At 31.3% G+C, this 25,803-nt stretch overlaps 5 protein-coding genes across 10 annotated transcripts; 3 read left to right on the top strand and 2 right to left on the bottom strand.

The window, feature by feature from the left end:
* Positions 1-737: 737 nt before the first annotated feature.
* LOC105259592 (tryptophan--tRNA ligase, cytoplasmic) lies at positions 738-3,411 on the top strand. 2 transcript variants are annotated; one of them, XM_011271628.3, is made up of 5 exons: positions 738-1,107; positions 1,194-1,278; positions 1,372-1,603; positions 1,813-2,750; positions 2,839-3,411. In XM_011271628.3, exons 3-5 carry the CDS (start codon positions 1,444-1,446, stop codon positions 3,004-3,006), a joined length of 1,266 nt encoding a protein of 421 aa, XP_011269930.1. In that variant the 5' UTR covers positions 738-1,107; positions 1,194-1,278; positions 1,372-1,443; the 3' UTR covers positions 3,007-3,411. The 2 variants fall into 2 exon arrangements, with proteins under 2 accessions (XP_011269930.1, XP_025269353.1); XM_025413568.1 differs by lacking the exon at positions 738-1,107 and having other exon boundaries at positions 1,140-1,278.
* Positions 3,412-3,639: 228 nt separating this feature from the next.
* LOC105247762 (protein phosphatase 1B) lies at positions 3,640-14,969 on the top strand. Of its 3 annotated transcripts, none has more exons than XM_011252139.3 (7): positions 3,640-4,540; positions 5,143-6,058; positions 6,430-6,547; positions 9,412-9,529; positions 10,182-10,236; positions 12,902-12,968; positions 14,711-14,958. In XM_011252139.3, the coding sequence occupies exons 2-6, from the start codon at positions 5,246-5,248 to the stop codon at positions 12,941-12,943; spliced, it is 1,146 nt and encodes a 381-aa protein (XP_011250441.1). In that variant the 5' UTR covers positions 3,640-4,540; positions 5,143-5,245; the 3' UTR covers positions 12,944-12,968; positions 14,711-14,958. The 3 variants fall into 3 exon arrangements, with proteins under 3 accessions (XP_011250441.1, XP_011250450.1, XP_011250447.1); XM_011252145.3 differs by lacking the exon at positions 3,640-4,540 and adding an exon at positions 4,706-5,043 and having other exon boundaries at positions 14,711-14,969; XM_011252148.3 differs by lacking the exon at positions 12,902-12,968 and having other exon boundaries at positions 14,711-14,956.
* Positions 14,970-16,845: 1,876 nt separating this feature from the next.
* Positions 16,846-20,895, bottom strand: LOC105259580 (beclin 1-associated autophagy-related key regulator). 2 transcript variants are annotated; one of them, XM_011271607.3, is made up of 9 exons: positions 20,141-20,895; positions 19,843-19,948; positions 19,429-19,510; positions 19,116-19,353; positions 18,850-19,040; positions 18,630-18,786; positions 18,211-18,387; positions 17,974-18,112; positions 16,846-17,877 (listed from the first exon to the last, which is right to left on the bottom strand). In XM_011271607.3, the coding sequence occupies exons 1-9, from the start codon at positions 20,338-20,340 to the stop codon at positions 17,716-17,718; spliced, it is 1,452 nt and encodes a 483-aa protein (XP_011269909.1). In that variant the 5' UTR covers positions 20,341-20,895; the 3' UTR covers positions 16,846-17,715. The 2 variants fall into 2 exon arrangements, with proteins under 2 accessions (XP_011269909.1, XP_011269917.1); XM_011271615.3 differs by having other exon boundaries at positions 17,989-18,112.
* A 361-nt stretch (positions 20,896-21,256) lies between these two features.
* Positions 21,257-22,236, top strand: LOC105259573 (iron-sulfur cluster assembly 2 homolog, mitochondrial). Its single transcript, XM_011271594.3, has 3 exons — positions 21,257-21,417; positions 21,744-21,962; positions 22,036-22,236. Exons 1-3 carry the CDS (start codon positions 21,341-21,343, stop codon positions 22,211-22,213), a joined length of 474 nt encoding a protein of 157 aa, XP_011269896.1. The 5' UTR covers positions 21,257-21,340; the 3' UTR covers positions 22,214-22,236.
* A 643-nt stretch (positions 22,237-22,879) lies between these two features.
* On the bottom strand, positions 22,880-25,087 carry LOC105259566. 2 transcript variants are annotated; one of them, XM_025413608.1, is made up of 5 exons: positions 24,573-25,087; positions 23,610-24,461; positions 23,389-23,535; positions 23,053-23,286; positions 22,880-22,980 (listed from the first exon to the last, which is right to left on the bottom strand). In XM_025413608.1, exons 1-5 carry the CDS (start codon positions 24,648-24,650, stop codon positions 22,954-22,956), a joined length of 1,338 nt encoding a protein of 445 aa, XP_025269393.1. In that variant the 5' UTR covers positions 24,651-25,087; the 3' UTR covers positions 22,880-22,953. The 2 variants fall into 2 exon arrangements, with proteins under 2 accessions (XP_025269393.1, XP_011269882.1); XM_011271580.3 differs by having other exon boundaries at positions 24,588-25,084.
* Positions 25,088-25,803: the final 716 nt, after the last annotated feature.

The raw sequence follows: 25,803 nt of genomic DNA, 5'->3' as shown, positions 1-25,803 counted from the left end.
AAACTGAAATTGATGTAGAATAATAATTTGAAGAATAATTATCTTACATATGAAAAGATATAATTTCAAGTATTTTTATAATAATTTTCGTTTTATTGTTAGTTATACTTTCATCTTTTCAAAATGTAATAAAGACGTGTTCAAACTTGGAAAGGGAAAAAAGAAGATAAAATGGAGAAAGCATTGAATTAAAATCAAGTTTAGTATCTTATCAGTGTATCATAAGATTGCAACATCATCATAAGATTGCAACATCATCATTAGATATCATTAGTAGCTTGCGATACGTAAACCGTACGCTTTGTCAAAACAAAAATTTATGGAATTCGTCAAGTTCCGGAAAGTGTCTCGTACGTGTTTCACGAAAATGACGTCAGAAACGATGACACATCGATTTAATTGAATTCTAATGGCATATTAAAAAATCATTTAAAAAAGCTGTGAGATATATATATATATATATATACAATATTATATATACAAAAATATAAAATATAATATATAATATATAAATATAAAATATAAATATAAATATAAAATATAATATAAAATATAAAATAATAATATAAAATATAAAATAATAATATAAAATATAAAATAATAATATAAAATATAAATAAAAATATAAAATAATAATATAAATATAAAATATAAAATAATAAAATCGAGATTACACCTCTCGTATTCAACGAATTATATACATATTCAAACAGAACTATAAATTCTCAATTTTTAAAAAAAATTACGATGTAAAACGGACGGGAAGATAATGGAAAAGATAATTTTTTTATTCAACATCGATTGTGCGTTATAATCTGCAACCCGTGCCCGTTTTATAACGGACACGATTTTTATGAGACAATAATACAGGCGATTGCATCATTTCAGCAACTACGATATTTATTGAAATGCGGCGATTTGATTGCGTGCGCATCAGGTAAGATCAAGGTGACGCATGATTTCGTGTAGGATCGAAACATGTGGAACGATCGTAGAGCATGTCACTGGCGGGACCTTTTGCGCATGCGCGAGTAACGTCATCGCCCAGGTGACCGATCTTGGCAGACTCGTGCTCGAGTACAATACAGGATGCACCTACAGACAAGTGTAATGAACATTTTCTTATATTTTTAAATAAGATAAAAAAATTATCCATCAAGTTGTAAAAAGTGCATTTTATTGTTTCGACCTAGTGTAGAAATGTGCACGTTATTCCTTTTGACATTTCCCATCTCTTGGCGCTCACAAGGGGTGCAACGCTATTCTTATTACGGTAAAGTATGTATATATGAAGTTGCATTAGTGCGCATGCGCGAGTTTATCCCACGATCATTCCATACCCATATTGCTACCGGCCCTTGACTTTTCCAGGTTGCAACGTGGTAAACGGTGATAATTTGTTCCATAAGCGACGAAAGGAAGAATCTTTCCGGGAGAAAGTGCATGCGTCCTGGAGCACACATCCTTAAGGAAAATATGACGGCGGAAAATGCGCAGATTCAAGGTCACGCGGTAAACGGCGTTACCGAGGACGAGGATGTTGTGACACCATGGATAGTTACCAGTAATAATGACTCCGGAATTGATTACGACAAGTTAATTAGTAAGTTTCCCTTTGCGCAGTGTATTTTATTGCTGAATAATTATTCTCACAAGATATGCGAAGAAAATGTGAAAATCAAACGAATTTTTAGGATTTTCCATGATTTTCCCTCTTGAAGGTTATATCTTTGACAAGTGCCTTTGACCCTTATTTTTCTAATTTATTTTTTTGCTCTTTATATATTTATTTTTGTGTTCTTGTTTTTTCAGGAAAATTCGGAAGCTCGAAGATAGACGATGAGCTATTAGCTAGATTTGAAAAGATTACTGGCAAGAAACCACATCACTTTCTCAGAAGAGGAATATTCTTCTCTCACAGGGATATGCACACTATTTTGAATCTCTATGAACAGGGAAAGCCTTTTTATTTGTACACAGGTAGAGGACCTAGTACTCACGCAATGCATCTGGGACATCTCATACCCTTTATGTTCTGCAAATGGCTGCAAGATGTTTTCAATGTTCCTTTAGTTGTACAGTTGACAGATGATGAGAAAGCTATATGGAAGAATATAAAGATAGAAGATGCCATTACACTGGCTTATGCTAATGCTAGAGATATTATCGCTTGTGGCTTCAACCCTGAGAAGACGTTTATCTTCTCAAACTTGGAACACATAGGAAATAATCCAACATTCTATCAAAATATGATCAGGATACAAAGATGCGTCACATTCAATCAAGTAAAGGGCATTTTCGGATTTGGAGATAGCGATCCAATCGCAAAGATCTCGTTTCCACCGACACAAGCGGCGCCGGCTATTTCTAGCTCATTTCCCTTCATCTTCAAGGATGCCAAAGTGCATTGTCTAATACCGTGTGCAATCGATCAAGACCCGTATTTTCGTATGACGAGGGACGTGGCGCCTAAACTAGGTTTTCCCAAGCCGGCCTTGCTTCACTCAAGCTTTTTCCCAGCATTGCAAGGATCTAAGACGAAAATGTCGGCGAGCGACAACAACACGGCAATATTTCTCACAGATACTGCCAAGCAGATCAAGAACAAAGTTAACAAGCATGCATTTTCGGGTGGTCAAGCGACCATAGAAGAGCACCGACAACTTGGTGGTAATTGCGAGGTGGATACATCTTATCAGTGGCTACGATTTTTCTTAGAGGACGACGAGCGACTGGAACAAATCAGAAAAGTTAGTTCTCTACTCATCACATTTCTTAATTTAGAATTAAAATTACAACGCGATATATGTATAACACGTATCTTTTGTTTACTTTCAGGATTACACTAGTGGAGAAATCTTGACAGGCGAATTGAAGAAGGAGCTGATTGATATATTACAACGACTTGTCGCTGCGCATCAAGAAGCGAAAAGTAAAATAACGGATGACGTGATCAAACAATTTATGGTCCCTAGAGATCTCGGCTTTGTATCGAAAATGAAGTAACACGTACGCATAACATGCACCGAACTATGCGAGATATTATTTAAATTCACCCTATATTTTCGCGGTATTTATTTATTTATTATAAAACGATTATTGCAAAGTATTATAACAAACAATTACAAAGTACATTCTATAACTTCCGCGCCTTCTTTTCGCGTTATAAAAGATTAAATATTATTTTTTTGATCTGCCTTTTCAATCTGCCTTATTAAAAAATGATCTTGTATAGCTTTGTATAAATACTCTTTTGTAAAAAAAAAAAAAAAAGATGTACAAATTTCTTGTGCAAATTTCATGTTCTTTTATAGGAACATATTTGCGACTTTTTTCACCAACAATTTGAAAAACACCGATCAATCACAGCGCACTGCAAGATAGCGATGTAAAAATAAAGGAAAAAAAAAACATGTCAAAACAAGAGATTTACCGCCTTTTAACTCTTATTTCCGCGCATGCGTCGCGCGAGGGAAAACTTGCCGAATCCCATAGATTCGAGAGGCCTTTCTGCCGTTGCGTTCTACTTTCCCACAATTATTCGAAACTAGGTCGAGAGCGATAGATTCCTCGGAATCATCGCGCGCATTTTCACGTGCGAGAGGACGCTCGCGCGCGACGAGATCAATGAGTTCGTGCCTCAATCGGACGAGGCGGCGTTTTATATAGACGGGATCGAGCGACGCTTCAACAAACGCGGATTAATGGAGTGTATCTAGGTGTAATAACGTGTAATCCAATGACCCGTTGACGTTCTCGTCGTAGCGGAATTCCCATCGGTTATTATCCGATCAATAAACCGATCCGAGTATAAAGTACAGCGGGGAATATATTCTTCGAAAAATTCCGGAGCGCGACGACTCGCCGAATCGAGGCTATACGATATATACGCGTGACGCGACGTTTGCTAATTAACGAGTCCGTGTGCGAATAAATGACTGTGCGAAATTGATCGAGCGCGAAATCGCGGCGTAACGCTCGGCATGGATCGCCCTCGCGACGAGTTAATTCTAGTATCGTGCGCGGCGCGAGTTAATTTTATCACACCGGGTGTGTGGCGTGGCTTGTAAAACGAGATATCGGGCCGGGCTTGAACGGAAATCGCGCGGCGCCGATTGGCCGGCGGTGACGACCGCGCGCGGGCCGCTATTAATAAACCGGCGCATGCGCGCCGCGCCGACCGCCGTGTGTATCCGCCATTCATGCGAGTCGATTTCGTTGTTTCTCCGTGTGTGCAGCAGCGGGCACGAGCACGGGCACGGGCACGGGCCAGCCTGAGGGACGAGCCAACTGGAACGAGCGAGGCCGAGACGTGGTGTGTGACGGTCGACGTATATCCGCGCGATTCGAGGAAAACACGATGCGAGCGTGGTAGAGGATTCCGGGAGGGATTTACTGCGACGTTGTACCATCGCGGCAACGAGGCAGCGATAGTGGCATCATCAGCGGCAGCGGCAGCTTGTCGGAGCACGCGCCCCTCAAGTTCAGTACCTGAAGCGACCTGAAGCGAGACGATGATACTCGGTCACGGTCCGCCGACGTAAGTCCTCCTCCGCTCGCGCGCGAGCGAGCGAGCGAGCGGCGTAAACTATTTTAAGTCGCGAAAATTCAGCGCTGCCAAGTAAGCGGCTCGGATATCCTGAAACGTTGCGCGCCGTCCGCCGATATCCGGGCGATATCGCGCAAATAGAGTGAATAAATGGAAAGCCGTGCGCGGCCTCGTATATCGCTGTCCTCGCTTACGACGACGTAAGCGTGGCGTAAGCGATAGATTTGTACGCTCGCACCGGCGATAACGTACGCTGGCGCGTCGACATGCACGCACGCATCACGCACGCACATTCTAAAAACGCGTCCGTGCCGTCTACGCGGATGTTCTTGCCGCGTGCGTGTCGACTCGTCTCACCTCGGCCTTTATCGTTTGAACCTCGTACTCGTAATAGAGTTTGACTCGACCCGCGTTATCGATATATTGTTGTTGTCGTTGAACAGCGTTCGAATCTCTTTTTCAAGATCATCCTGTAAAACACGCAACGTGTAATAGTTAGTTTATTTGATTTTCCGCTCGAGATCTTGTCGGAAAGGCAACTGGCGAATTTACAATTTTATTTGTAAATAATATAATTGTGTTTTTAATTTTAGGTAAAACACAAGTGCCATTTTCAAGATCATTAGGAATGATGCTGATCAAATAATAGAGCAGAGAACAAGTTCATTGTAATACAACAGATATTTGATAAGTAATATGGGGGCATTTTTGGATACTCCGAAAACAGAAAAGTGTAACGAACATGGTACTGGCAATGGCTTGCGATACGGAGTCGCCAGTATGCAGGGCTGGCGGATGGAAATGGAAGATGCTCACAGAGCGATTCCCTGTTTAGAGGGTGGTCTTTCAGATTGGAGCTACTTCGCAGTATTCGACGGCCATGCGGGTGCACTGGTATCGGCGCACAGTGCGGAGCACTTACTAGAATGTATAATGCAAACGGAGGAATTTAAGGCGGAGGATGTTATCCAAGGCATTCATTCCGGGTTTCTGAGACTCGACGACGAAATGAGAGATTTGCCCGAGATGTGTGCTGGCACGGACAAGTCCGGTTCTACCGCGGTGTGTGCATTTATATCACCCAAAAATATTTATATCGCCAACTGCGGCGACTCCCGAGCCGTACTCTGTAGATCGGGAATTCCAGTCTTTTCGACGCGGGATCACAAGCCCGTCTTACCTGCCGAAAAGGAGAGAATTCAGAACGCAGGTGGTAGTGTAATGATCCAAAGAGTTAACGGATCTCTGGCTGTTTCCCGAGCGTTGGGTGATTACGAGTACAAAAATTTAAAAGATCGAGGCCCTTGTGAGCAGTTAGTGTCGCCGGAACCCGAAATATTCGTGCGAGACAGGGACGATGAACACGACGAGTTTTTAGTTTTAGCATGTGATGGCATTTGGGATGTAATGAACAACGAAGATTTATGTAATTTTATACATTCGAGACTGCTACTAACTGATGATTTAGAAGCAGTTACCAATCTGGTTGTAGACACCTGTCTTTATAAGGTATATAATTATGTTTTATATATTTTATATATTAATTATTAATTTGTGTAATTAAAGTAGCATGCTATTCTGTTAAATCAATTTATTTTTAAATAAATTTATTTTTAAATATATGTCAAGATTTTTTTGTGTGTGCTTTCAAATAATCGAATAATTGATACATTTGAATTATATATCAAACAGCACAGACTCTTATTTTTCTTTATCTAGTATGCGCTATACACTAATCCATATTTTTATTACAATTGCGATTTTTGAATTGCGATTTTATACAAAAGATAAATATTGCATTACAATATTTTTTTTTTTTTAACAATTACAAAGTTTCTTATACAAGGCTATATTTGAGCAAATCTGAAATTTAATTACAGGGTAGCAGAGATAATATGAGTATAGTTCTGGTGACGTTCCCGGCTGCGCCAAAACCAAATCCCGAAGCACAGAGACAGGAGGCAGAGTTGGAAATGGCTATAGCAAGGAGAATTAAAGGTTCTTTAACTTTTCCATATTTCAATTCGTTATATTCTTTATGTTGTTGCATTAATTCAAGATCACAATGCCATACACATCACAAACGTGATATAATAAATTAATACTTACTTTACTAGTATATAATGTAAGTATATAATGACAAATTCTTCTTCATGCATATTTAATGGAAACGTGCAGAACATGAAGAAGTTGATTAGTGCCAAATTGTAAAGAAGGATTTTCTTCAAGAGAAAGAAAATTGTGTAAAGACATTATCATGAAAGTTGTTACATGAAAACTCTATTTTTAGCAATATAAATTCCCTCTTATTTTTAGAAATTCGTAATGCTGCAAATAATACAATTTAATAAAATTAAAATTAAAAAGATAGACCAATATATATTATAACAATTAAATAAGTGATTTTAAATAGTGCAATAGATTACAATATTTTACAAATATTTATAAGTAGATACTTAAAATTAGAGATTAGCAGAAAAATATTAGTATTATAGTATTACTTAAAAAAATCACTGATAATTATTATTGATAATTTGTTTTGTTTAGGTGATATGTGGCGTATTCCAAAAATTAATATAAAAATTTCAAATATAGGATAATTTCTTGTAGATGCTTTAATCTAGTCTTTGATTAAAATTTCATTTTTTTAGAATAATCTGATTTACAATCTGCATATCATATATGTGCCATAAAATGCAACCAGTTATTATAAACAAATCTTTTATAAAAAAGAGTTATAAAATATTTTCCAATCTTTTTAAGATGCACAGCAGTAATAACAATATGAATTTTAAAATATTGATACACACATTAACTTTAATGGTCATTTTAAAACAAATATAAATGTTAAGGCTTGCACAATCGGTTGCACCAACTATATGTAACAATAACCACGCGATATGTGATTCCCTTTTTTTAACACATTGCACTTTGTGATTAATAAAGTTAATGTCTCGTGTGAGTGATATATCTGCCACATGAGGAAACCCTCATAAAATAATGTTAATGTCTTATATCGTCTTGTGTGTTGATAAAAAGTGCATATCTGTTTTACCTTAATGACTTTGATCATGTTGCATCTGTTATTTTTTAATTTTCTATCATCTCTTTCCCAATATAAATATCTTATCAAATTTTTGTAAAAAATTACATATTTAAAATATATGATACATATATAATATGAGAACAGATGCAATTATATATTTATATGCTTAAAGAAATCTTTGTTCAAATATCTTATATTATTAAAATTGTGCATACCTGACTAATGTAACATACATATGTTTCAAATCTACTAATTAGTACTATATATATACAAATATGAAAGCTATTAATGATGGCATTAAACGATATTGTGAAACATTTGTTTTCTAAATATTAATATTACTATAAAAATGCATAAATATTATAAAGCCTTGAAGTTATGAGTACAATTACGTCATGAATATATATATATATATATATATATATATATATATATATATGATAATATAAAAATATAAAAAATGCAAATTTATATGCATAAAAAGAGTATTTACAGTATTTCATCAAAACTATTTTATAATAACTTTACTTACTCCATACATGGTTGATTAAAAGTGTTGCATCAATGTTATATTTATGAATAAGCATAAAAATTTGTGAAATTTTACAATAAAATTCTCTAGGAAAGCTTGTTGTAAAATTACACAAATTTTTGCGCTCTATTTATAATCAAACTAAATGTTTCATATAATTCTTTTGAAGACAAGAAATTAGTTTGTACTACAAAATGAGTATACATTATTTTGTCATGTATAATAAATAATATAAATACTAATAAACATAATAATAAATTACTAATAAACATACATAATGCGAAATTATTATTGCTAAGAGATGTGTTCCACCCTTGGAGTTGGTAAATTAATCTAAAATTAAATATATATACATTTAAGCAGAAACTGTGTTTTATATATAAGAGAAAGTTGTTCCTCTTGTTTTCTGTATTCCTTTTTTTAAAGTTCACCTAAACCATAAGGTAGGTGCAAATTTTCTTACGAGAATCTCTAACATTATTTATATATTATATACTTTTGACATCTCTTTTTTATAACAATGCATTTCTTATGGAGGAACATTGTGTAAAAAAAATTTTTTTCTTTTTTTAACTAATACCCGTAATAACAGATACAATTCCAGAGGTGGACAATGTATACATCGACAAGCCTTTAGACTGTAAAATGTATCTACTTAAGACAAGAGTATATTTCCATAAGAAATGTAGTGTACATAATTTACTCTTCCAGTCCTAAGTAGATGCATGTACATGACATTATTACATTACATTTACATATTATATTGTATTTCTCGATATCTATTAATTATTTGATAGTTAATTGTATAATTTTTAAAAGCATTTTGACAAATTGCATGTATAAGAGTTATTATACAATAATATTATTATTAGTATTATCATAGAATTAACATATACAAGCATAGCTATTTTTTTATATAAATTGTCCCATTTATTCTGTACTTTAAGTCTATATATTATTAATAGAAATAAAAATGCACACTTATAATCACACATGAATGCGTAAAATGATGGCAGTTTTAATAGAAAACAGATAATTTACTACATTTAGAAAATTTTTGAAATATAAATATTGTATGCTCACTATATATTAAGCGCACTTTATTAAGCATATATTTACATAACAGCTGCTATAATTGCACATAATTGCACATAATCTAAGAGAAACACCTTATTATGTTATTATGTATATTAATATTTTATGTGTGATATCCTATATTTAAAATTTAATATTTTTTAATGATGAGAATTATCTTATATAATATCTTTTTTTTTGTTTTTGTAGAAATAGTCGCTCAAGAGGAGGATAAGAATGAATTTGACTATCTAAAAATGCTCGAACTTCTTAGGGGAAGTGACCAAGATTTTCCTTATCTCCCTCCAGGCGGTGGTCTTCATGCTAAGTGAGTAATACATTAAAACAACTTTTATAGTTATAAAAACAATTTATATAATTATAATGTTTTTAAATGACAAATTCTCATGAGATCAATTCAATTCTCTTAACATAGTTAATCATTGATAAGTGTTAAGTGTTAGTTTTTTACACATATAATTAAAACTATAATTTTAATTTATAATTAAAATTTATAATTTAATTTATAATTTAAATAATATAAAAAATGAATTATACTTACATAATTTATATCCATATACAGACACATATATTATTAATTATTTTTAAGAACTCAATACACACACACATACACACACACACACATGTATATATGTATAGCATTCAAATACATACACATATAGCCTAGATACACACATTTTTATATAAAAAAATGAATTTTTTTACTCTCTTTTTGAGATCACTAGCGTTGCGACTAACGTTAGCGTTGCTACTATTAAATATAACAGAATAAACGGTCTTCTACCAATTTGGCTAGATTCCAGAATATAATTAGATTTCTGTCGTATGAGTCTAATAATTTTATATTTGACCTTGTCTCAATGTACTTGAATGTATATATTAGTACTTTACAAGTACTATACGCGATTTTAGAGATTTTATAACATAAAATGACATAATCTCATTTTTGTTTTTTGCAGGCAACCCTTCATCGAGAAAGTGTTTCGAGAATTATGTCCCAGCAAAGCGTATAGTGTAAGTGTTGGATACATCCCTTTGACATAACTAACCCTCGAGATCTTTTTCTATACTGCATCAAATGTACAATTACATAATAATAAGACATGTCCCATATTCATATAAAGATGCAGAGAACTTATCGAGAACACATTTATTTGAATAGTAATCCATAAGGAAATCCTATCAATGTTAAAGAAAAAAAAATTACAATGTTATTCTATAAAGTCGTGAGTCTTGAAAGAACTAAGTTTGTGATAAGGCATATAATTAATAGATCCTTAAAGTAAACCACGATTGGCAACATAAATTAGCGAGTAAATCAATTAAATATTCAGTAAATTTTTATGAAATATTACATATACTAACTTTTTTGTAAGAGTGTTTTTATCCATATTGTTTATAAAGAGACTCATGCTATATACATAAAAATTTTCTTATCCTTTGTAAGTACTTTGTAAGTACTTTAATAATTGCAACAACCGTTAAAAAACAATTTCTGGGAGTATATATTTATCTAAAGGATATATTTTTTTCTTTCAAAGATTATGAAGTTTAATTATGTTAGAGGAAGAAATATATATATGGCTGAAACTTAAAGTTCTGCATTGATAGTGAACATGCTTACTTAACTAAGTTCTATTACTTTATGCAAATTATTGATTTGCAAATTAAGCCAGTTAATAATTTTAATGGAATAATAGTACAAGTAAAATATCAATTACAGGGGACTAAGAATAATTATAAATGTCTATCTTTGTATTTAATTTTAATCCACGCTATATTATTCTGAATTATATTTTATTTAGAGCATGAATGTGTCAAATAAACAAAACATCTTATATGCAGATACACGAAAATGTTTTTATAACTGATGGGATATTTCAAGAGAAAATGTAAAGTAGATTATATCGTTTACATGTAATCCCAATTGGTCAATGACCTTTTTTCATCATTTAACTATTTTCTTTTTTATATATTATCACTATTGCTGTGGATTTTATAAATTTCTTTTTTAATCAGGGAGTAAAGTATTTGTATATTATACAGTTATAAGCACAGAGGGTTAAACAGATGCTATATTAAAAATTAGATGTACTGAAATAAAAATGGAAAATTAGATGATATAGAAAATAATGAAGGTGTAAGTGTGTTTTTTTAAAATATAAATATGTAAAAAAAGGTGTAGAGAGCATAATATGTTACTATGTATGCATTTATTTAAAGATACTTTAAAAGTACGGTATCCCCGTAAATATTTAATCACTGTAAAATTTGCACAATAGAATAACTACTATACATTTTATACTGCTTGAATAGCTCTTTCACATATGCGAACCAAATTTAACATTATCAAGAATGTACTTTCCTCAACAACGTGTACAAAAACTTCTGTATTACAATACATACGTGATACATGATGAAGCGAGACTTTTATGAAAACTTAATAAGAATTTGGTAGAAGATTTCTGTCACCCTCTTGCCATGTTGATAAAAAGTGCATAATATTGCTATATATAATTATATATTTTTGTAGATCTAGGAAATATTAGCGCTCTCAGAATATACTTCTCTGTGATCAGTGTTTCCTACTCTTCATTTATAATCAGTTCTGAATGTTTATGAAACCATCAATCTAGTACACACACTTTCATACAGAATAGAGAAGAGTAGGAGAAAACTGATCATTTAGTTTTAAAAGTATCAGTCCTGTATATATGCAGAAAAAAATCTATCTGAGAAATTGTGTTGTACTGATATTTTCTTCAAGTAATTTAAAAGAGATGAATATAAATACATATATGTATATATATATATATATATATATATATATATGTGTGTGTGTGTGTGTGTGTGTATATATATATATATATATATATATATATATATATATATATACACATATATATATAATAGCTAACAAGGGGGCCTTGAGTCTAGTTTCCTATAATGTATTTCATAAATTACATAATTTGGCAATTTCGTATTGCGATAGATCAAAGGATGTTTTCTGTCTCTTTAATTAGTCTTTTATATTAAATATATACATAGAATAATAGATTTAAAAACAACTTATAAAATGTATTGTAATTAATGTTTATTGTTTAATTATTGTGTAACATAAATTCGAAAATGTAATAAATGTATTATCAAACATATTGTATACAATTCAATCAGTAGTAAAAACAACATAAATCTCGTATGTTTTAGCATTAATATATACTTAAATAAAAAATAGCTTTGTAAAAAATAGAATAATGCATATCAATCATTAACTCATTCATGTATGATTTTTATAATTACCTATATATATATATATATATATATATATATATATATATATATATATATATATATATAGGTATAGAAATACACATTCTTTGAAAAAAAAAATGGAAACTATACATCAAGGCCATCCTCATACATACGATGAAATATACTTGTACCAAAGTATATCACCGTTCTAGTTATGAAAAGAAATATCCTGAAACTAACAACGTTAACACACAATATCTATTACCGTTTTAAAGTAATATATATTAGAAATAAAAAATATATAAATATCTTATGCAGAAGAATGAATTAACTCTATTTTTACTAACAATGTCTTACTAAAAATGGAAATGTAAAGCTATATCTCGCTGATATACTTTCAATTTTTTATTTCACATCTAATTGATAGGGCGTGGAAGTTCATGAGGTTTCACGTGATGACTCTTCTTAGATGGATGTTACTGAAACGCATCGAGGTGATAATCTCTATATTTAATTATTTTCATCGAATTTAACAACATCTCCCATTTAACATTATTAGCGTTAAAAGCAACCAATCTTGGATTATCCGAATAGGATGGCTCATCGTTAAAAGCTCAACGAATTTTCGCGCCTTGATAAAAAAATTGTTATTTCTTAATTTTCATATAAAATTAAACGATTAGATTTTCACAGGATTGCAGATATAAGTAAAGCTTTATAATTTTCTGAAACATTTGGAATTTAATTAGAAACATTATAGAGTATCTAGATTACGAATTTATAAAAAAAAAATAGTTTGTTAGCTGAGTATCTCTCTTTTTGCTGAGCTTTTGTGCCTCATCTAGTGACAATGACATAACGCCCGTATTAATGGTATATGTTTCCAATTCATATTGCAAACGATCTGTAGAAATATACAGATATGCTTCTAAATGAAGGATTAAATATACTTGATGGAAAAATATGCAATCTTAATTTGATAGCAATTTTTCTAAATTATTGATCATTTACACAGTATTAACAATATTAATGTAAGTTACTTATTTCGTAGAAATTTGAATTAGAATTTTAACATGGGCTATCATTTTTTCTGTGTAGTAATAAACTTTTTTTTTACATATATAGTCCTATTCTGCACATTGAATATGATACACATTATTGAGCTAAGTATTTTATGAAATTTAAAAGGATAACAACTACATGAAATGGCAAACGTTCTTTACTGTAAAGAAACCTATGTGATTTGTACTTAGTATATTTATATACTTGCTTAATTTGTTATTTAATATATTATTTACTATATTTCGATATATTTGTACTCTACAGAATAGGACTATTGAAATAAAAGTTGTGTAAAATATATGTCTTCATAAAAACGAAAAGTAGTATTTTATTAATCTCATTGTTACATAGAATTATGTATTAATTAAGTTCAATTAACATTGTAATAGTTGGATAATTATATGATTACACTGATTTATTTTGATATTTCATATATATTATATATATATATATATATATATATATATATATATATATATATAATTATAAATTTTATTGTCGCAAGAAATTGTTTTAACATCAAATATCTTACTATTACAATCATTTTTTACCCTAATTATGTTTATATATACAGTCGTTTGATTCTAAAATTTTGCAATTTGCAGAATTTAACTCCGGATAAATGACAGCCTTTTCATAATTCTCACCTCTTAGAATCCTTCATATAAGTGTTAGACGATCTATACTTTGACAAAGAAAAAATCCTTTTTTTAAATTTCTATTTTCAATTCTATTTTCAATCAGATGATTCTTTTTTAATAAACAACATGATTATGTAATGATAATATTAATTAGAATTAAGAATTCTGAAAACTTAAGAAACTTAATCTGAAAATATTAAGCAAAATTTTTATTCTATTATTATATTATATTTTATAAATAAAAAAAGTTTTATAATGTTCTATAAATAAAAAATATTTTATAAGTAAAAAAAGTGATATGTGTACGCGATTTTATGTTAAATTTTATTTTCTATTACGATATTGTGCATACAAATTTTTTCTATATGACACTGCCAAAGTTTACTCTTTTTGAAAATATCTAATATGAATGAAAAATATATGTATATTTAAAAACGGATAATGTTTAACTAACTTATTTTTATCATATTCAATCTCTTCAAAAAGTTGTCTATGTGCAAAAATTAAAATAGTATATAATGATATGCTTACAGAAATCACAGAGCAGTTAGTGTATACAGTTTACGATTTCATACACGTAAAATTGCAATAGACTGGCCAGTCCGAAAGTGGTGAAAATGAGATATCGTCAAGAGAGTCATAGTGGAGTGCTACATGCAGAGACTATGCAGAATTGGTAATTGAATAATAAAACATAGTTTATATTATTCAAAAATCATCTTACTATTACATCTAGTAAATGTACATTGTACAAAATACTTTTTTTTCTCTTTAACAAAAAAATATAAAAGATTTGAGAAATTTGTTTCAATATATCTCTCACAGATGTATAATTTTTAATGCTTTTATATATGAGTGATATTAATATTTAAAAATTTTCAATATGTGTATTTAATTTTTATTAAGTTTTATCCAGCCTCAACAAATGATCATAACAAATGAACATAGAGTTACTTTTGATTATTAAATTAGAAATTGTCCGTAAAATTAAAGATTAAAATTATTCCAATTTTGATATGTATTCTCTTTTTGTGAAAATATATGTATGTACAATTTATATTCTCTCAATTGTTTTAAAAGTCTAAACTCTTGTCTTAAACATAGCGTAATTTAAATATATAAGCATGGCAAATATTTATTATATAACTGTAGAAATCAATTTACATATGTTCAATTAATTGCTGTACGCAATTGTATGCATAACAAACTCCAAAGAGCATAGTTAATTTTTTCTGTATCATATTTGTATCTCACTTCTTATGCAATCAAAAAAAATTCTATCGTAAATAAAAATAAACTTTTCGCTTTTTATATAAAAATAAAAAAAATGATGTCTATATATTCCTTTTTCCTTTTATATCAGATATTTGTTTAGTAATTTCTATTTTTTACAAGCGCTTTATTACTTTATTATGTATTTACCGTGAATTAGTACTTAGTAATACAGCATTTTATTTATTTTATACAGATGTATATTGAATATAATATACTACATATGTTACTTTTACATATTTATTCCAAAATATTGAAGAAGATACAAAAGATTTCTAAAATAGTATGGATATTACTATTATTGGTATATTTAAAAAGTATGAGATTTCTTATATTCATATTGATATATTACTTAAATTTACAGCAATAACATTAAAAAAAGAACAAATTCTAGTTTATTCGAGGTATCACAATGCATCTTTGTTCAGATAAAACATAGCCATTTTATGAGATAATAAGATAAAAATTGTATATATTCGATCACACACGCACATCCACAATGCATATGCAATATATACTTATACTATTTTTAACATATTTTATTATTGTACATTTACAAAAGTGCGATTTAAATTGTTGCGCTGTAATTTAAAATTTGCTATTATCTAGTCCAATTTTAGTATCTAATCTCTGAAATGTATTCTGGTAACGCCTTTTTAATGCTATATGCAAGCAGTGATTACATTAAGAAATAAAATTATATATATATAAATTCATATTTGTCAACATTCTAATATATTATGTGATTTGTAAAATACCTTTTCTATCTGTGTTATAAAATTCTATAACATTACTTAGAAAATTGGATATAAGCATAAGAAAATTGTAATATTGTAACGAATGAGTCTATTTATCTATCTGCAATGTCTTTTTTTTCATATATTTCCATTTTTATGGTTTAAAAAATAACTTGAAAATGTTGATAGTATCAATGTTGCATATAAAAAGCATATTTTTATCATAATTAGGAAATGGATTACACCTATATTTGTGTTGCTCTCAATTGTCAATAAATTAATTATCTTCATCTTGGCCTTTTCGCAATATTGGATAACCCAATATAAGTTACTATTTCTTTATCTAAAAAAAATATGAAGCTTAATTCAATGTATTATATAAAAATAAAAGAGAATTATTGTAGACTAATTGGGCTAAATTAACTTAGTATTTTTAACTATCTATATACTTTGTAGAATTGTGTGCTAGAATATCTAGTGGATGATTACATATTCCACAATGACCACAATACTATTTACACTATGCTCTCATTTTAATATACTTAATGTAATCAAATCCAATTAACATAATATGCTTTATAATACTTATGTTATTAAATATGAAATGTTTAACAAATCTTATTTTTATGCTAAATGGTAGAAAATATAAACAATGTTATATAATAATCACTCATAATAAATAATATAATGGATGTGTTGTCCACAGTAACCAAATATTTCAGCATTCATATTTGATGTATATCAAATAAATACATTAATTTTTATTTCGTATTATTTAGTAACAAATATGTTATTGCAATTAAAATTCTCTGCTGCCAAAGATTGCAAAATACTGGAGACAATCTCATAGATGCTCGGATTATTTATTATAGATTTCAATATCGGCTACATTAAAAACGGGTCATCCGAAATATAAAAAATATATTAATAACATATTTTTAAGCATTATAGGGAAGTATATCTCTTTTGTATGAATATATAATCACATCAAATGCGGTGAGCATAGAAAAGGCAGTCATTGCACACTCTCATATATTCTATCATAACAAATTCTATAAGAGTACATATTTGTGCTAATTAATATGCATCCTGTTTTGTATAGACCATAAACATCCACTTTAATATATCACAATCTAAACTATTATATTTGTGGTGCATTGAAATATATAAAATGTCCATAAATTTATATATTAAACAGTCGTATATATATTTACTAATCCTCTTCTATTTACTTTAGTTTTGAATTAAGTTAGATATCTCAGATCTAACAAAATCTGTCACAGCATATATTTGAACTACTTTAAATGTCACATGTAAGTCAGGAAAAGTCATGTATAATATTTACATCCTGCTTTTGCATTATATCTGCCTCCTCTCATGACATATAAATATTATATAAATATCGTCATCATGTTTTGAAGTATTTCCCTAGAATTTCTGTTCTCTCTTTGATTTAAAAAATTCAAAATATAATGTGAATGTATATACAGAAAAAAGCTTATATATATGTACTGATTGAAAGATAAAAATTATTTATTAGTCCAACCTCGCCAAATCGAGGCGATACTAGCTGCTGCACTTGTTACCAAGCCACCAGCAACACTCTGATGCACTTGCATACTAGCAGCTTGCTGATTAACCATTGCACCAGAAGTAGGTACTGCCATTTCGGGACAAGCGATACTTGGTACCTGTTTATATATATAATGCCACGAATATATCTCGTGAAAATACTTCAGAATTATATCTTATAATTGCAATCTGTTATATACATGTATATAACTTACAGAAGTATGACTTACAGCTTCCCATCCCCAACATAAATCTTCTTCATCAGAAGCTGAGTCATCACTATTCTCCAAATCAGGAATTAATTGACTATGAAGTTGTGCTATTATGGATGGATCAACTTCCATTGGTCCAACTCTAATATATAGTACATGAACATATCGCGATTAGTAAACATTTATAAACTTGTGTTGCTTTATTTTTAAGGATAAAATAAAATTATTATTATAGATTACCTTCCCAGATCACTAATTTCGGTATTGAGCAAATGCATCAAGTTTTGCAATGTATGCATGGGATGTAAAACTTCTATATCAGTGTTTTGTGTAAAACATAAATGTAATACATTACTATTTAGCCTTGCTACTTTTCTAGCAAATTTTTGGTCCGACAATTCATTTCCACAAAACTCTCTGAAAAAACATAATGTAGAGATGAAGAAAAGTTTGCCGATGTTGTAAATATTTAAATATATCAGTATTAAATCAGTATTTTTCCATACTGATAAAAATTTCATGTTGGGTGTGTCTGATAAAAAATTGATATCTGGATAAAAAAGCGTTCAATACTAATGAATGTTCACACAAATGAAAAAAAATATATATACATATATGCAAGCAGCTTATACAATTCTTATAATTCTTTTAATACATACCCACAAGTAACTTTGTACGGTAATTTTACATTAACATAATAGGCAAGAACATTAACCAATTGTGTAGCATAAGTTAAAGCAGCACTAATATTATATGCTGGATTGTGCATCGCATTTTCTTTATTTCCACCTGGCACACCATCTTTATTTGCTGCAACTAAAGAATATATTTACATTTATGTGCAATGTCATTAATCATCAGAAATAATCACAAAATTACCCCAAAGAGAATAAGCACTATAATCTCCCGTTGCTGGCAACGTTGGTTCAACTATACAATGATGGATTTCTAAAGAATTCTCTTTCTCACTTATCCATCTACCGCGTACGTATGATGTACCTGATGCATCTGCTAATGCACTAGTAACAATGTCTGAAGTGGTACTGTCACTATCTTCGCTGCTGCACAAACTATAAACAAAATTTATAACATTAACATATATTTCAAAAGAATATATTTTTTGTTTAAGTGGACTTTAAATATACCTTTTATTTGGTTGGACTTTAGATAATGGGAAAATGTATTGAATTAATTGCTTGGCAGCAGTTCTGATAACTTTCTTTAGTTGCTCCCTTTTTCTGTCCACAGCTTCTTTCTGTTTTTCCTGTTTAACTTTCAAACCATTAACATAGCGATGTAGTTTTTCTATTCTGTCCTCATGCCTTGGCACTCGTAGAGTCAACTGAGAATTGACATCTTTCAGAATGTTCAAACGTTGATTACCTATAATATAATTGAAAATTAAGTAATTAATACAACAAATATTTAGCACAAATATCATCGATTAATGACACTCACCTTTATTGATGCTCTGCCTTGTCTCATTTACCAGAGACTGAAGTAGTCTCACTCTTTCTTTACATACGTTTATATCACAAATCTAAAATTAACCAATTAACACATGAAATGTTCCATTACCAAGTTAATTTTTGTTATATCGAAAAGATGTTTCAATCGAAAATATAAATACACATATGTTCAAAAGCTGTTACAAGCATTTTTGTCATGTAATTTGAACATATGTTCAAATTACATGACAAAAATGCTTGTAACAGCTTTTAGTTAATTATTAAAAAAAAATCAACTGCCTGAGAAACTTCTTTATGGTCACATAATAAATTACATGCATACATCTATAAGCAATAATCCATTCTTTTATAAATATAAAAAAAAACATTAATTAATCATTCGTCTTATTTTTGCATACAGTACCAGCTTATCTCTTTGTTTATGCCTCTCAAGAGCCTTCATGCACTTTTCCTCCAATTGAGCTCTAGCAGCTTTCAGTCGCACGAGTCGCATTTGCTTATCTGCGAACCTAAATAACATCATCAATAATTATAACCGCAGCCAGTGCGTATTTCAAACTTCGACGTCGCTACTATACATCATCCGTATTGTCAAAAACGCGCTCCGAAAATTACACGAAGCTAATTCGCCCCAACTCTAAAGACGCAAAAGAATAAAACGAATTGCCTTGTCACGAAAAATCGTAAAAAGCGAGACCCACCGTTCCGAGTAGACGGTGTTCGAGTGTATAAAATCGCCGTTCTGGACGCACTGGCGGCAATAAAAAATCCGGCGGCTGTTATGGCACAACGGGCACTTGAGTAGATTCATGCTCAGACGGCTGGACGCGTCCTCCAGCTCGGACGAGAGCTGAAAGTCCGCGGGGGCCGTGCACGAGCCGTCAGAGCTACTCGTCGCCATAACCAACAACGACAGCAGCAACGAGAAAACAATTGGCCTTCCACCTCGTCGACCGACTGCCTTCTTGTGTTGTGTTGTGCCTCATCAGCTGATCGTATATACCCTCGCGCGCCGCTGTCGCCCTCCTCTTCTCTTGACGTAACGTTCTTTGTTCTGCGCTCTCTCTCTCTCTCTCTTTCTCTCTTTCTCTTATTTTTCCTCGATATTTAGCCTCTCTCTTTCATGCTCGTGTCACGCGATTGTCGTCCAACCACCTCAGAAACCTCGCATCCCATTCTGCGACGTATCGTCGCAATATCTCTCGTTATCTTTTTCTTTCTCGGAAGTCGGTGCCTTCACGAGATACCGTGCTCTCTCTCCATCTCGCTTTTTATTTCATTTCCTTCTCCTCTAATTTTTCACTTGCCATTTTTCTCAAATCTATATATTTATTTTCGCTTATTAATGTCATTGTTATGAATAAAGCTTTCGATGATGTGAAGATTGGATCAACGAAATATTCGTCACTTAATGAGTTTGGAAGCGTGACGTTTGACGTTGAATCCGTCGAGTGCGAATGAGATCTGAGCGTGCGTATTCAAATATATCGCGCTTGATTAAAATAGAATTGGAACTTGTCCAACGATTCACGCTAACGGAGCGTGCTCGGTCGAAATAAGAACCGCGGAGAGAAAAATGATTGACGCGAAACGTCAGCGCGCGAAAGTGGCGCGAAAAATAAATAATAGATTTACTTTTTCCAACTGTCCAATTAGAACGCTCGCCGTAGGTTTTATCGGAATTAATACGTTTCGAATGGTTCGTTCGAATATCGAGTGGAATTTGATTGCCCAATTGGTTAATTCAAAATAGGAATTCCTGATTGGCCAATTGTTCCAGGCAATGATACGATTGGCTGTGGCCGTTTGCAATGTGATTCGAAATGGGATGCTCACAGAAAACCTCTGCTTGCGGATAAGTGGCAAAATTTAGAACAAACTCAACAGCTGATGTCGGAAACATGGCGAAATTGACGCATGTTGTGTGGGGTTTGTCTTCAAATTTTGCTGCAAATCGATATTTTTCTCGATTATTGACGTAAGTTAAATTTTTTCGTGGCCATATATTTAATTTCACATACCGCAAAATAGTTTTACATAATATTTAATTCTCTATATTTTATATATGCTTCGGAAACATGACACAATATTTGCAATTATATATATATATATATCATTCTAATAAAAATGATAAATAAAAAAGTACACACACATACACATATACATGTGTGTGTGTGTGTGTGTATAACTAATATTGTGTGTATGACTAATATTAAATTAAAAACAATCATAATATATATATATATATATATATATATTTTTATATATAATATTAATATTAAACAAACTATGATATATTTATAGTCCATGGTACAATATATCTATAGTCAGATCATCTCGAGAAACGTCAACAAATGTTGCTGTCAAAGCTGAAGACGATTTAATTATCAGTGAGAGTTGCGTAAAGCGCTTAAAGGAAATAGCAAGCGATGGTACATATTTGAGAGTTGTAGTGGAAGGTGGTGGTTGTTCCGGATTTCAATACAAATTTGATCTAGATCCAAACATACAAGAAGATGACAAGTATGTATCACAAATATCTAATGTATAAATAATGATGATTAATATTATAGAAATATCATGTTTTGCATTACAGAGTATTTCAAAAGGATGGTACTAAAGTAATTATAGATTCGACATCATTAGAATATGTGAAGGGATCAACAATAGAATACCATACAGAATTGATACGATCTGCCTTTAGGATAACAAATAATCCACTAGCTGAAAAAGGATGTAGTTGTGGTGCTAGCTTTGCTATTAAAATGGAATAAATTATTATAAATGTATTTATTTATATTACATTATTTCATAAAAGAATTAATTTATAACATAATGTAAATTTAAATTTCCATGTTACTGACAGATAAGATTTATAATCAGATAAGAATTATATTTTATTTATATAATTAACACAAAGCAACACAATTGCTTTGGCTTACATTAATTTTATCACAACACCTACTATAAACAGTAGCTGTACATATTTCTCATATCTCTTTTAATACAATGAAGAATAGATTGCAATTTACAATGGCAGGTGTCAGTTTACACATGCCTGTCTTGTACAAGTGATACTAATATATAAATATATATAATAATATTTTTATTATTAATAATTTAGATTGTATAAATTATTCTATATCAGTTGATTACTGTAAATAAGTATGAGCAAATAAGAATAATCGTTGTACATATTTAACATAAAAGTAAAGTTAGACTTATAAGCATTTATAAAAAGAACATCATCAGTAAAATTTTATTTTGATTTCATAAATAATGTAACATCGAGTTAGAGAGCTCTTTATCGTGCGAGCTGAAGATATGAAGTATGCACAAAAATTCATAAATCTCTGCTTTAATAGATACGAGCTGTATATATATGTATATATATATATATATATATATATATATATATATATATATATATACATAATTATATTTATCGATGATCGATTAAATCATACTGTGCTGATGGAATGTCAATGATTGTTCTTTGCAATTCTGATCTGGATCACTTTTGTTTTCCTTTCTTACTATTCTGAAAAATTACATCTTTCATTAAATGCTATTACAAGATTACATCCTGTTTATCTTGTATACACATTTATACCTTATTAGCTAGTTCAAATTTCAATTGCTGTATCTCTTCTGTTTGGCAGATAAGTTTTTCATTCATGTTGGCAAGATGTTCGCTCATGGTATTGAGCTGTATCTTGTAATTTCCGTCTTGCATTTCTTTTTCCTTTTGTAAACCATTATAATTAGAAAGTGTTTCTAATAGCGCTGTTTCACATTTCTCTCTCTTGGATTCACTTGTATCTAATTGCACATGCATAACTTCGCTCTAAAATACAAAGAACAAATGTGTATAGATAACATTACACGAGAAAAAGTAGAAAATATGCGTTTACTCGTTAGAAATAAGATTTAAAATATATCTTATTACATTTGCAGCCATTGCCAGGTTTTTTATATGACAGACATGTTTTTCATTGGTTAATCTTTCAATTTCTCCTAAAAAATAATCCCTAATCTTTAATTCACGAGATTCGATTTCTTCTGGTAACGCAAAAGGTGCACTCAATTTGCCAATCTGTCAACAAGTCAATAATCTATAAATAATAAAATATACATATATTAAAAATAATAGAATATACATAATAATACCATATTATATATTTCCACAGGTTTCAATGCGTCATTATCAATTTGGCAAGCTGCTCCAGCTTTTTTTTGTTCTAATTCATCATATTTTATCTTGAATATATGATATTGAGCTTTCCAGTGATTAATTTCTTTTTCTAAATCACATGATTTTGAATAGAAAAATTCATTACTTTCTTCTTGCGACTTTTGTGGCTTTCCTTCTCCAAGTGATTTCGATGATCTACGCGAAGCAGATGGCGAAGAGAACGGCGATGGCTCCGTTTGACGATGATTTGAGAGTATTCCTCTGGCATCAAAATCGAAGCCATCGCGTCTACCTTCATTACTGGACCACGATACAGTCTCTTCCTGTTTCTGTTTATCATTTAATTTCCTCTGCAAGTCATTTCTCTCTCTTTCTAACTTATCTATAGTGCTTTGAAACTGACACTCTGATTCTACTTTAGACTTTTCGCTATAATCGACTTTGTATTCTAACTGTTGTATTCTCTCGTACAAACTTTCAATTTCGCTATCTTTATCACTAATCTGTGATAATAATTGAGCATTCTCCACTATCTTCTTCTGAAATTCTTCGTCTAAGATATTGTTTGGCGGCGGTGGAGGAATTTGACTATTGTTTTCCGGCACTTTGCTCTTACCTTTCTTAGACTTGTTCTGTGCCTTATCAAGTTCCTCCTGCAGCACAGTTATACGCTTTGTCAATTGCTGATTACGAAATGTCAAACTATCTATTTCCTGCTCGGCTCTACGAAGCTCCACTTCCCTCTCCTTCAAATGATTCCGAATATCCGTGTTACGTGCTTGTTCCTCTATCACAGCCTTTTTCAGAACATTCGCTTGCGCACGAATCTGCAAATAAGATCACTCTCTTTGTACAACAAACAAAAAACACAGGCGGCGAAACATCGAAAAACGGCCATGTGCATCGTGAAAATCTGTCAAAATCTGTTACAATCTTACGAGAATGTCGCTCACTTTCGAGTATTCCGTGGCAATTTTCTGATACTTTGTCTGCAGCTGACCGTTGACACCCTCCATACCTTCCTCCCCCCAGCCGCGTCTCGTTAACGCGTCCCGTCTATTCCGCTGCGTATTATTATTATTGATGACACCCGGACATCGTTCACGAGACTTTCGGATATTGCGCTCGCGTCGCCGGGACACGCATCGCGCATTCCTGACGGTGTCGGTGTCGGGCTTATCGATTGGTCGATCTCGGGACGATTATGATAAAGCCGCTAGATCGGCGAAATCGTATCCCGCACTCCATCCAACACGCAACGCGGCCTCGTAAGGAGCGCACACACTCCAAACGCATTCGTGCACTCCAATAAAACGCCCCCAGCCGCGATACGCGCCCTATCGAGTCATACCGAATCTCGACGTGCGCCAAGTCAACGTCACTTGTCAGGAACGCGCGCAAGCAGACGGAAGCTGGCTCTTAACATACGTCTGCATCGTGTACTTTCAAATAAATCGGACGATTCGCCCGATATCGTATCGGCCGCGTCTGTCTTGTCGTCGGGATTTATTATCAGTTTTATTACGCAGTTGTAACGAATGGTAATCACGCGAGAGATAAGGGAATTTAAACGGAATGACAGGTACATATTTATAATGATGAAAAAGAGAGAGAAACGTGACTTTAAATTTCTCGCAAAATAACCTGCGAGATAAAAGAATTAAATAATTGTAATCATTTATTTGTACTTGCTATATTTGTTTACTTTTGTGCCACGTAAAATGTTATCCCAGGTTCTTATTTCTCTCGTGGGTTTTTTTTTTATTTTATCAATGAAACGTAATTATTATTATTCACGAGAAATTTTTTTAATTTTTTCTTCTTATGTTACTGACTAAAGAAGAAAGAATTCTAAAAATTTACTTATTAAGTATATGCATTAATTTGTACACGGCGTATAGTATTTAATAAAAAATCTAATATATAATTTTATATTTATAATGATGAAAAAGAGAGAGAAACATGACTTTAAATTTCTTGCAAAATAACCCGCGAGAAAAAATAATTAAATAATTGTAATCATTTATTTGTACTTGCTATATTTGTTTATTTACTTTTGTGCCACGTAAAATGTTACCCCAGGTTTTTATTTCTCTCATAGATTTTTTTTTCGATTTTATCAATGAAACATAATTATTATTATTCATGAGAAATTGTTTTTATTTTTTC

The sequence above is a fragment of the Camponotus floridanus genome, unplaced genomic scaffold (genome assembly GCF_003227725.1).
Source record: "Camponotus floridanus strain SB8 unplaced genomic scaffold, Cflo_v7.5 scaffold69, whole genome shotgun sequence".
Taxonomy (NCBI): Eukaryota; Metazoa; Arthropoda; class Insecta; order Hymenoptera; family Formicidae; genus Camponotus; species Camponotus floridanus.
This window is presented reverse-complemented; position numbering and strand designations above follow the sequence as displayed.